Source organism: Mesoplodon mirus (genome assembly GCF_964341445.2).
Source record: "Mesoplodon mirus genome assembly, chromosome: 2".
In the NCBI taxonomy this organism is placed as follows: Eukaryota; Metazoa; Chordata; class Mammalia; order Artiodactyla; family Ziphiidae; genus Mesoplodon; species Mesoplodon mirus.
Genome location: NC_138977.1, coordinates 179,448,836 through 179,461,278, shown reverse-complemented (window position 1 = coordinate 179,461,278; position 12,443 = coordinate 179,448,836). Strand labels below are relative to the sequence as shown.

Below are 12,443 nucleotides of genomic sequence, written 5' to 3'. Positions count from 1 at the left end.
AAGTTACTTCACTTCCCTGGGTCCTAATTTCCTCCAGCTGAAAAATGAGGATGATAATCAGTGCTCTCCTCACATTAGACACGTAAAGTTTGAAACAGGGACTGACACTAAGTAAGTTCCCAGTAAATATCAGCTATTACCCATGTATGCAGACACAGACTGAGAAGCATGGGGATGATAAGAGGAAGGTTAACACTCCAAAACTCCACTGGCGGTTATACGAGGTTGGTATAATACCAGGAGTTTCTCCTTTCCATATTTCCAAATGTGATTAATAGCGACCCTTGAATAACGTGGGGTTAACGCATCTATAACTTTACAGTCAGCCCTCCTTATCCCTTGTTCCTCCACATCCACGGATTCAACCAACCACGAACAGTGGAGTACTATAGTGTTTACTATTGAAAAATATGCACACATAAGGGGACCCATGCAGTTCAAACCCATGTTGTTCAATGCCCTATAGTAATTTTAATAATTTTAAAATGCAACAGAAATTCTACGTTCCCTCAATAAGAATGTAGTGTGCACAGCTTTATTAGGGATTAAGTAGTAGATATATTGTCCTTTTATCATAAGATGATTAATACACCTAAGGAAAAGGGTTCAAAAAAAGATATACATAAAGAAAACTATAAAAAAACAAAGAGTCTGATGATACACGACATGAATGCTAGCACAGTGAATGAAAGGAGGAGCAAGCAGAGAAGGCTTCTTAAGGAGAAGATGAGTGGGAAGGAGGGACAGAACTAAGGACAGACAAATGCCCAGAAATGGCAACGCACAGGACCCCGTGAAGGGGTGAGGAGACCAACGCGGATGCCATAAGGAACTCGATCATTGCTGGAACCCTGAGAGGCAAAGGGTAAAGGGAGAATCCTCAAAGGCTTAAAGTGGGAGGGGGGAAAAGCCCACAGCTTTGTCAAATAAACTCCCACTATACCATGATGACCTTACCCGTGAGTAAAATTATATCTCCAAGAAACACTGTAAGTGCCCAAAACGCTGCAGTCCTCCACAGAAAAACCTTCTTCTTAATTTCTGATTGGTCAATTACCACAATTGTTGCTAAAGGCACTTTAGAGCCAGAATTTGGTCCAGATTTTATGTTTATTTCTTTCACGTGACATGGAGATAACACCATGACTAAACAATTATACTTCTGACTTGCAGAATCACAGTTTTTTATTAACAATGTTTTTTTAATGCCCTTAAATCCAGACACATTCCTACGGTGCATTGTTACAGTATGATCTCTCTGATTAGAAATCAACTTGATTTTCTTAGTGACGTGGGGGACTTCAGATAGAGCTTGAGGATGGCCTGATTTATCTTCAGAGGTCCAATTTCTTTCAACAGAACGTTTGTGGAAGGTATTTAGTTGGGAACACAGTATTCCTGAGCTACATGACTCAATGCGTATCTCATTTGGTGGCAATTTATCATCAAAACTGAAAAGTTCTTGAGATCCTACATTTTCTTCAAGACCTTTATCGGTGTTCAAGAGAATGTGGCTATTTTTTGTTTCAGGACTAAAGAGTTCAAGGGAACAGGCTTGGTTCTGTCCACCTTCATATCCTTCTGTAGAATCATCATTGGGCTGAATCAAATTATCTTCAGTTATTCTTATTTCCCCATGACTTACCTCTGGTTCAATCTCCATTTTAATGGTTCCTTTATTTATAGAATTCTGCCCTTTACACTTCCTTTGAGCTAAAAAAGCAACCTGGCTGGAGGTCATTACACTGAGAAATTCAGTATCAGTGGATATTTTAAGGCCTGAGAACTTCCTAACTGTTCCTTCAGGCCTTGGTTTGTCTACTGTGCTAGAGGAAAAGAATTCCAGACACTGGTTTTGCATTTCATGATGCTCTGTTGGTGCACAGTTTGCTTCCATAGCTCCTGGCCCCGTATTAGTCTGTTCAACACCACAGTTCACATCCAATATAGCTGCACACTTACGATCTAACTGAAAGGAATTTTTTGGAACATTCTGACCATGTATATTTGATTGATCTTTATGCTGTTCATCTGTGATTTTCTTATGTTCACTGAAAAGCTTTTGATACTTTTCTTCTTCAGTTAAATGTTGAAATCTGGCCTTAAATCCACATATTTGATCACTGGAGTTGGTTTTATCACTCAACCCCAAGGGGTGACTCTTCTGGGATTTTATAGTTTGTGTTTCAGAAATGCAATGTGTGAAGTCATCTTTCACATGAAGAGATCTGTTCACAGAGTTTGCTGGAAAATGACCACGAGGAAGATCTGGAGGGTCCAGAGGTTCCAGGGCCTGATAATCCTCAAGACTTTTGTGCCTGCATTTTTCATCCTTCAGATGTAAGGAATGGTGATTGTACAAAAGCTGAATTTCTTTCCAGGGGTCCGCAGTGGACACTAAAGAAGTTGGTTCCTGTGATACTGTCATTTCCAGTGGACTGATTGGAGCACCCCAAAAAATGTGGACTTGAGATCCTCCACTCATGGTTTCTGAAAAAATGAAAAATCTAAAATAAGCCTTTGTCATTAAATTTTTATGAGTTGATTATTAACTTATACCCCCAAAGCAAATATAATGTAAACTATGAATCAAAAACATAATTAATAGGTGATTTACATTGTTACTCCATTTAATTATAAAAGTAATAAATATATAAGAAATCATAAGGAGAAACCAAAACATCCACAAAAATTGCTCACATAAAGACTCTCTTTAAGGAAAATAAAGCTAAGTATACTAACATCAAACGAGTAAATCCTTAGCATGGTCACTTTTTTGTGTTGAAAAACTTGCACCATGTAAACAATAACTTAGTAAAGAAGGCAGGAAACAGCATTTGTTTAACTGCACGATAGTCACCTTTAAATCTCCTCTTTCCTTTACTCCATTGATTATGTAAGTTTAGGGCCTCCTTCCTTCAACTGTGAACTCAATTCCCAAGATTAGGGACTTCCCTGGTGGTCGAGCGGGTAAGATTCCATGCTCCCAATGCAGGGGGCCCGGGGTTCGATCCCTGGTCCGGGAACCAGACTCCACACGCATGCCGCAACTGAGTCTGCATGCCGCAATAAAGGAACCCATGTACCAAAATGAAGATCCCGAGCGCCGCAGCTAAGACATCCCCACAGCCAAAATGAATAAATAGATAAGTATTAAAAAAAAAAAGTAAACACACACACACAACACGTTTCAATTCCCAAGATCAAAACAGAAGGCTTGAACCAGAGAGAAAATAAAAAACCAAGGCTCGGGCTTCCCTCGTGGCACAGTGGTTGAGAGCCCGCCTGCCGATGCAGGGGGACACGGGTTCGTGCCCCGGTCCGGGAGGATCCCACATGCCGCGCAGCGGCTGGGCCCGTGAGCCATGGCCGCTGAGCCTGCGCGTCCGAAGCCTGTGCTCCGCAATGGGAGAGGCCACAGCAGTGAGAGGCTCGCGTACCGCAAAAAAAGGAATAAAAAGAAAACAAAAAACCAAGGCTCTGGGGCTTCCCTGGTGGCGCAGTGGTTGAGAGTCCGCCTGCCGATGCGGGGGACACGGATTTGTGCCCCGGTCCGGGGAAGATCCCACATGCCGCGGAGCAGCTGGGCCCGTGAGCCATGGCCGCTGAGCCTGCGCGTCCGGGGCACAACGGGAGAGGCCACAACAGAGAAAGGCCCGCGTATTGCAAAAAAAAAAAACAACCACCAAGGCTCTTTTCAAGATGTCCAAGTGACTGTATTATCCATCTTTAATCTGTTAGCATAATCAATAGTTGCTTCTGTATTTTTAATCTTCTCTAAAATACACCAGATTAAGAAAAGTCACTTTGTAATACACAGATTAAAATCTCATTATAATTTAAACAGTTTTTCATTAACTGTGGCACTTGATATAAGTAAATCTAAGTAAGCATCATATTTAATGAGATAAAAATAAAGAAACATACCAATATTTACTTGATAGTAACTGACTTTCAAAAAGTTTGTGTTTTTGTTTGTTCGTTTTTTTTGGCCGTGCTGCGTGACTTGCAGGATCTTAGTTCCCCAACCAGGGATACAACCGTGCCCTTGGCAGTGAAAGTGCAGCATCCTAACCACTGGACAGCCAGGGAAATCCCCAAAGAGTATTTATTAAATAGATCTACTCCTAGAGTTTGCTGATAAATTCTTTATAGTGCTACAGGGACAAAAAGACAGATTGAGTCCCTGGCCTAAGAGAACTGTCAGCCTGGTTTTAAAAAAACAAAAAGGAGAGAAAAATAGTGAATGTAAACTCATAGTTTAAAAATAATGTAATAAATACTATAAGCTATAAACAGGAAACAACAGTCTCCTGGGGAACAATGCTCCTATGGAAGGTAAGCACTATGGCTATAAGCATCTAAACAAAAGAACGAGCAGCTGTAAAAGGCAGAGTTATGAAAGACCATGGTATGATTGAGGACTTTTGATGAGAGTACAGGGTCCTTTGTAAAAGGGTAAGAAAGTTTCAAATCATGAAAAGTCCATTTGGAAGTATGGGAAGTATGGCAGTATACAGGAAACAACAGCTATTATCCCCAGTCACTCTTATCATTCCTCGAAGATTTGTTCATGGTCACCTCTTCCAAATCTAATAACCTATCCAATTATAATTCTTGTGATTTCAGTATCAATGTGGGTGTTCCTTCCAATATCCTGGCCTCTTGGTTCCTTGCCCTCTTCTCCTCCACTTATTTTATTCTCTACCCTACCTCAGTTATCCATTCTCATAATCATATAACTACCATTATCAATAACTACATACTTTTCCTTAATTTCAATTTAAGCTTTCAACTCTGACTGCTTTCTCCTATCTTCAACTTACCCCCTCTAAATGCACAACTCCAACAGTTCTTTGACCACAAGGGATCTACGTTGAACACAATGATCATACTTCATTTTTACAGCCTCATTCTTCACTTCCCTCCTTAACCAGCTTAGATTCCATGGTCCCTTATTATAATCGTTCCCTATCATACTTCTCTAATTCTGCTGCTCTCATCTCCAAGGTATTGGCCCGGCTAAACTCAAACCCTAGTTCAATCACCACCTACTCTACACCTGTAACCAGTGAAAACTAGCCATTGGTTAGTTCATTACCACTAACCTCAAGGTGGTACCCAGCAAACTTATCTTTTCCTGTCCATTCGTTCTCCAAGATAACTCTTTTATACCTTTTTACTCTTTAAATCCCCAGTATCTCCTCCCCATCTTCAAGTGCAGCTGGTGATCATTTACATGTTGTCAACAACATATTTACCCACTTCTATCATACCCATATACTTTGCCCAACTTCATATTACTACAGATGAACCAACTGTTTGTGCTTCTATGCAAAGCCATCTCTTCCTCACTTAGACATTAGATCTTATACCCTCTTTCCTACTCAGGTTTCAACAAGTCTCCCCTTTTCTCCTAAATCTTGATTTTTCTCTCTTTACTGGAGCATCTCCATCAACAAACAAACATGCTGTGACTGCTCCTCAAGCTGGTATTCCTCAGCTCCTCCACTCTACTTATTGCACCACTTTTCTGCTCTCCTCTATAGCAAAATTCCTTGAAAGAACTGTCAATATTCCCTCTGCTCCCATTCTCTCTTAAACCCACTCCAGTCAAGCATTGGTCCAAACTACTCCACTGAAATGGCATATTTCAAGGTCTCCAATAACCTCCACCTTAGCATCAGTCAACTCCCCATTTTCAAGTTACTCGGACTGTCAGCAGGATTTGACACCACCGCTTTCTTTTTATCTGGCTTTAGGGATACCACATCCTCTTGATTCTCATCCCACCTCACACTACCTCCCTAGTCGCTCCTTCTCAGTCTCCTTTGCTAGCTCCTCCTCATCTCCTCAACTTCTTACTGAAGGGCCCAGTACTTGGCTCTCTCTCTGCACTCACCCCCTAGGTGATTTTCTTTCAGTCTCAGGATCTAAATACCTTCTAATGACTACCAGATGTATATCCCCATCACTAATGACTAATGACCACCAGATGTATATCTGATGTAATGACTAATGACTGCCAGATGTATATCTCCATTACTAATGACTAATGACTACCAGATGTATATCTCCATCACTGGTGACTAATGACCACCAGATGTATATCTGATGTCATGACTAATGACCACCAGATGTATATCTCCATCACTAATGACTAATGACCACCAGATGTATATCTCCATCACTAATGACTAATGACCACCAGATGTATATCTCCATAACTAATGACTAATGCCTAACAGAGGGGGCATGGGTTCGATCCCTGGTCAGGGAACTAGATTCCACATGCCTCAACTAAGAGTTCCCATGCCACAGCTAAAGATCCCCCATGCTGCAACTAAGAGTTCACATGCTGCAACTAAAGATCCTGCATTACACAACTAAGAGGTCGCATGCCACAACTAAAGACCCCACATGCTGCAACTAAAAGATCCCACGTGCTGCAACTAAGATGCGGTGCAGCCAAATAAATAAATAAATAAAATGTTTTTTTTAAATCCTAGAAAGAAAAACATTGGGAAGCAAGATTAAGGATGATTTTTTTAAAGATTTCTATATTTTAAAAGATTATTGTGATGAATAATGAATGTTTATTATTTTTATAATAATCAGATCTTTTTTTGTTTGGTAATTCAGGCTTTTCTTTCACAATCTTCAAACTGGATATGGTGTTCCAATAGACATAAAACAATGGACCTAAATCTAACATTGAAGAATAAGAGCTGAGAACAATGATGTCAGCTGTTAACTTATTAGCAGCTGAAACAAAGATATACCGCTATTTTCAAAGAGTTTATAATAGTGAATTATTACTAAGGAAACAAAATTATAGTAAGTTTAGGTGTCAAGTCTTGACCCATAACAAAACAAAGAGGGCTAAGTATCATAAGTACTATAACCACATATCCCACCCCCATCTAATCCTCATAGAAAGAATAATCTGCATAAAGAATAAGTGGTACATTAGATCTGACAGTTTACTATCTATATATCATTATTAAATTGGCCACTAGGGGGCCCCAAATAGCACAGCAAAAAGGTTCAAGTTCAAAAGATACATCAAAACCAAGTGGAAGAGGGAGGAATATATTAATCTGACACATAGGTAGAAACACTTAGATATGTTCAAATCAAATGCATAAAATTCCTATGCTAACAAACTTCCTTCTCTAGAATCTTTAGGTTTTTCTCCAATAGTTTCTTCCCTTGAGCCTCAAATCTTTAAAAACAAAACAAAAATACAAACTTCCATGTTGCTTCTTTGTTCTCACTTCCTATTTATTCTTCAACCCACTTAAATATGGCTCTTAACTCCAATCACTTTGCTATAATGTTTTTTACTATGGAAATCAATGACCTCTAATAGCCAAATCCAAAGGTCAGTTTTCAACATTTACCTTACTGCCATTTGAGACTGTTTATCAATTCCTCTTTCCTGAAACACTCTACTTTTTTTGATTCTGTGAGACCATCAAATTAGAATTCTTTTCTGCTTAAAACACCAGAAAACTATTGATTTATTTATTCAATCATTCACATAACAAATACTTAGTAGTGTGTGCCAGGCATCATGCTAAGCACTGGGAATTCAACAACAATAACAAAGAGCTTTAAGGACCTTATAGTCTAATGGGAGAGCTAAAATTATAACTGTAAAATAGAGAAATTGAGTAACCACAGGAATACATGCAGGGCGTCCCTAGGAGGGAGAAGCCTGGGGCAACTCAACCAAGTAGGACTGCCCATTACCTGCATTTTTCATAGGCTCTCTGGACTACGTTTAGTGACAAAATTTTGAAACTGAATTTAAATAATATTCATAAAAAAGGAGTACAATACAGTCCCAAGGCATCCCTGCACTTCACCCCAACACCGGAACCAGTAAAGCAGCCTCCACTGTCTTACCCAAGGGACACACCTGCAATAGGTAATCTCCAAAACGTTTAAAAAGAGTGTAAGGGCTTCCCTGGCGGCGCAGTGGTTGAGAGTCTGCCTGCTGATGCAAGGGACACGGGTTCGTGCCCCGGTCCGGGCGGATCCCACATGCCGCGGAGCGGCTGGGCCCATGAGCCATGGCCGCTGAGCCTGTGCGTCTGGAGCCTGTGCTCCGCAACGGGAGAGGCCACAGAGGTGAGGAGTCCGCGTACCGCAAAAAAAAAAAAAAAAAAGAGTGTAAGACACTCACTGCTTCTAGGTCCTCACTTAACATTTTCTCCTAAATGTCCTGCAATCTGACTTCTATTTTCTATCTCTATTAAGACAACAGTGAAGCCCAAATTGTCAAATAAGTATCCACAGTACTTCACCACTCCAACTGTGAAACTCTTTCCTTAGTTTCTAGAACACTACCCTTTCCTGACTAGTTCTTCTACCTCTCTGGTTTTTCTTTCTCTCTTTTTCCTTGGGCCATCCCATCTTCTCATTCCATACAACGCTGCAGAATTCCATCCAGTTGCATTCATTTAACTACTAAATATCCAATTATGCTTTACCAGGCTATATTGAACCAACCACTCTCCCTAACATCAGACTTATATTTCTAGTATCATTATATCTGACACAATCACAGTAGATAAAAAAGCAATGTTCTTATGGAGGTTTCTCAAAAACCTAAAAATAGAACTACCATATGACCCAGCAATTCCACTCTTGGGTATATATCTAAAAAACAACAAAAACACTAATTCGAAAAGATACATGCACCCCAATGTTCATAGCAGCATTATTTACAATAGCCAAGATGTGGAAGCAACCTAAGTGTCCATCGACAGATGAATAGATAAAGAAGATGTGGTATAACGTATACAATGGTATATTACTCAGCCATAATAAAGGAAAGAAATTTTGCTATTTGCAACAACATCGATGGACTTGGAGAGTATTATGCTAAATGAAGTCAGACAGAGAAAGACAAGTACTATAAGGTATCACTTATATGTGGAATCTAAAAAGTAAAACATACTAGTGAATATAACAAAAAAGAAACAGACTCACATACATAGAGAACAAACAAGTGGTTACCAGTGGGGAGTGGGAAGAGGGGAAGGACAAGATAAGGGTAGGGGATTAAGAGGTACACACTAGGGGGGCCTCCCTGGTGGCGCAGTGGTTGAGAGTCCGCCTGCCGATGCAGGGGATACGGGTTCGTGCCCGGGTCTGGGAGGATCCCATATGCCGCAGAGCGGCTGGGCCCGTGAGCCACGGCCGCTGGGCCTGCGCATCCGGAGCCTGTGCTCCGCAACGGGAGAGGCCACAACAGTGAGAGGCCCGCATACCGCAAAAAAAAGAAAAAAAAAAAAAAAAAAAAAGAGGTACACACTAGGGACTTCTCTGGTGGCGCAGTGGTTAAGAATCTGCCTGCCAATGCAGGGGACACGGGTTCAAGCCCTGGTCCGGGAAGATCCCACATGCCACGGAGCAACTAAGCCCGTACGCCACAATTACTGAGCCTGCACTCTAGAGCCCGCAAGCCACAACTACTGAGCCCACGTGCCACAACTACCGAAGCCTGAGCGCCTAGAGCCCGTGCTCCACAACAAGAGAAGCCACCGCAATGAGAAGCCCATGCACCGCAACGAAGAGTAGCCCCCGCTCGCCGCAACTAGAGAAAGCCCATGCAGCAATGAAGACCCAATACAGCCAAAAATAAATTAATTAATTAATTTTAAAAAAAGAGGTACACACTATTATGTATAAAATAAATAAATAAGCTACAAGGATACAACTCAGGGAATATAGCCAATATTTTATAATGGCTATAAATGGAATATAACCTTTAAAAATTATGAATCACTATGTCATACACACAAAACATATAATATTGTACATCAACTATACCTCAATTAAAAAAAAGAAAGCAATGTTCTATTAGTCTCTTTCTTGAAGGGAAAATATGACTAAATGACCCTATATCCGACTAGATTCCATAGTCATTGGATTCAAGTTTGGTAGGGTTGAAGGTTACGAGGCCCAGAGGCCACAGATTCCCAAGATTCAGAGCTCTCCTTGCCTTCTAGGCAGGGGAAGTCGCTGAAGCACACAGGGGTGACACGAAGCAGTCTTGAGAGTTCAGACAAGATCTCCCAGGACGAGAGATGTCTGAAATAAATTAAAGGTCTATAAAATACAAGGTTATTTGTATATAACAATTACTTTAGTATGCCTTCACTTATTTGTCTGAATATATACCCGTGTACGTGTGAGACTCCCCCTTCCTGCTCAAAAGAAAAAAAACAAAAACTGATGTGAAAGTATGGGCCTGTTAATTCAAAAGAGAGTAATTTTTTAAAGAAGTCTTTATATGTAAGGCTGCAGCTAGTAACTCCTCTAATTTATAGGATTTGTGAGTCTGTGAGCAGGGGGATGGGATGTGGTGAGGCCAGAGGGAAACAAAATATTTATCATAGCAAAAATACACTGACTGAGAGTTAAATTGTAAACACTGACATATTTCAATGATTCTTGGATAACTTTTGGGTGGACTCAGAGGGTTAAAGCTCATTAAGATACCAGATGAAACTTGCAAGTACATATCCATCACCATAGTTAATAATTATACAATTTCTCAATCGGCAGAAGGCCACTTCAGTCAGAAAGACCAATGCAACCATAGTCCTTTATCTTTAGAGTGGTCAGAGTCTGATGAATGGGTCAAAGATTTATAAAACAGGATGAACCATATCAGCAGGTTTGTCTTTGCAGAACACTGCAACTAAAAATGCTTGTTACAAAATATATGTGGTTAAAAGGCAGTGCTTTCTCCATCTTATTACCAACCTAAAAACTCATCATTATAATGCCTTTCCATGTCAATTTTACCAAAAAAAAGAGCATCATAAAGTTACTCAAAAGCATCAAATGACAAAATGAAGAGGCAGCATAGGATTGTAATTAAAAGTATGGGTTCTGGGGCTTCCCTGGTGGCGCAGTGATTGGGAGTACGCCTGCCGGTGCAGGGGATTCGGGTTCATGCTCCGGTCCAGGAGGATCCCGCGTGCCGTGGAGTGGCTGGGCCCGTAGGCCATGGCCGCTGGGCCTGCGTGTCCGGAGCCTGTGCTCCGCGGCGGGAGGGTCCGCGGCAGTGGGAGGCCAACATACCGCAAAAAAAGAAAAAAAAAAAAAAGGTATGGGTTTTGGAGCAAGATAGACATGGGTTAAAACCCTACTCTGCAACTTACTAAAAATGTAAACTTGAAATTGTTGAAGCTAGGTGATATATATATATATATATATATATATATATAGAATTGTCTCCTAATCTGTCAGATGAGAATAACATCCATCCCTATCTTACAGTGTTGCTGTGAGATGGGCACAGAGTACTTACTCAATAAAGATTAGAGTCTTAAACCTCAGGAACTCTACACATACATATCGATACTTGGTGACACGTAAAAACCAGCCCTTTGTATTTCAGGTTTTTTTTTTTACTGTGTATTTTTACATAGTTGTAACCATAAAATTGAAATAATTTTGTATCCTGCTTCAATCCATGTAATGCTACTCTTTTACGTCAACCTATAAATTCTTAATCATTTTTTAAAAATACATTTATTTATTTATTTTTGGCTGCGTTGTGTCTTCATTGCTGCGCGTGGGCTCTCTCTAGTTGCCGTGAGCAGGGGCTACTCTTCGTTGTGGTGCACAGGCTTCTCATTGCGGTGGCTTCTTTTGTTGCAGAGCACGGGCTTCAGTAGTTGTGGCTCGCGGATTCTAGAGCGCAGGCTCTGTAGTTGTGGTGCACGGGCTTAGTTGTTCCACAGCATGTGGGATCCTCCCGGACCAGGGGACCCGTGTCCCCTGCATTGGCAGGCGGATTCTTAACCACTGCGCCACCAGGGAAGCCATTCCTAATCATTTTTAATGCTAGCTTAATATTTTCATAATGAATCTAATTTAGTTCACCATTACTCTCTAATTCACTCATTTGTTTCTAACCTGTCACTATTATAGCCATTGCTGCAATAAATAATTTGAGGAATTTAGCATTTCCTTTCAATTTTTTTCTTGTGATAAATTCCCAGGTATGGAATTATTGGGTCAAAGATAATGTACATTGTTATAGCTCTTAATATTTATTATTGTGTTGTTTGCAAAAGAACTGGACAGTTTATAATGCCACAAACAATGGCCAAGAGTTCCAGTCTTACCACAACTTTGTTAGCATATTAAAAAGTAATTTTGGGACTTCCCTGGTAGTCCAGTGGGTAAGACTCTGCATTCCCAATGCAGGGGGCCCGGGTTCGATCGCTGGTCGGGGAACTAGATCCCCCGTGCATGCCACAACTAAGACCCAGCGCAGCCTAAATAAATAAATACAATTTTTTAAAAGTAATTTTACTAATGAGGGTACAGAGGTACTTCACTTGTGTTTCACTTGCATTTCTCCAATTATTTCCAAATTGAAGAAATAGTGAATTTTAAATTACACTTGGATT

At 40.5% G+C, this 12,443-nt stretch overlaps 1 protein-coding gene across 5 annotated transcripts in view; it reads right to left on the bottom strand.

Annotated features, from left to right (window-relative positions):
* The window catches only part of SHLD2 (shieldin complex subunit 2), a 95,472-nt gene that overhangs the window by 43,747 nt on the left and 39,282 nt on the right, over positions 1–12,443 (bottom strand). For 3 of the 5 annotated variants that reach the window (XM_082601120.1, XM_082601119.1, XM_082601121.1), the window contains one exon: positions 958–2,490. The exons of the other annotated variants lie outside the window; for them this stretch is intronic. In XM_082601120.1, the coding sequence (XP_082457246.1) occupies positions 958–2,485 (1,528 nt within the window). In that variant the 5' untranslated portion in view covers positions 2,486–2,490. The remainder of the gene's footprint in view (positions 1–957; positions 2,491–12,443) is intronic. 5 annotated transcript variants of the gene reach the window in all.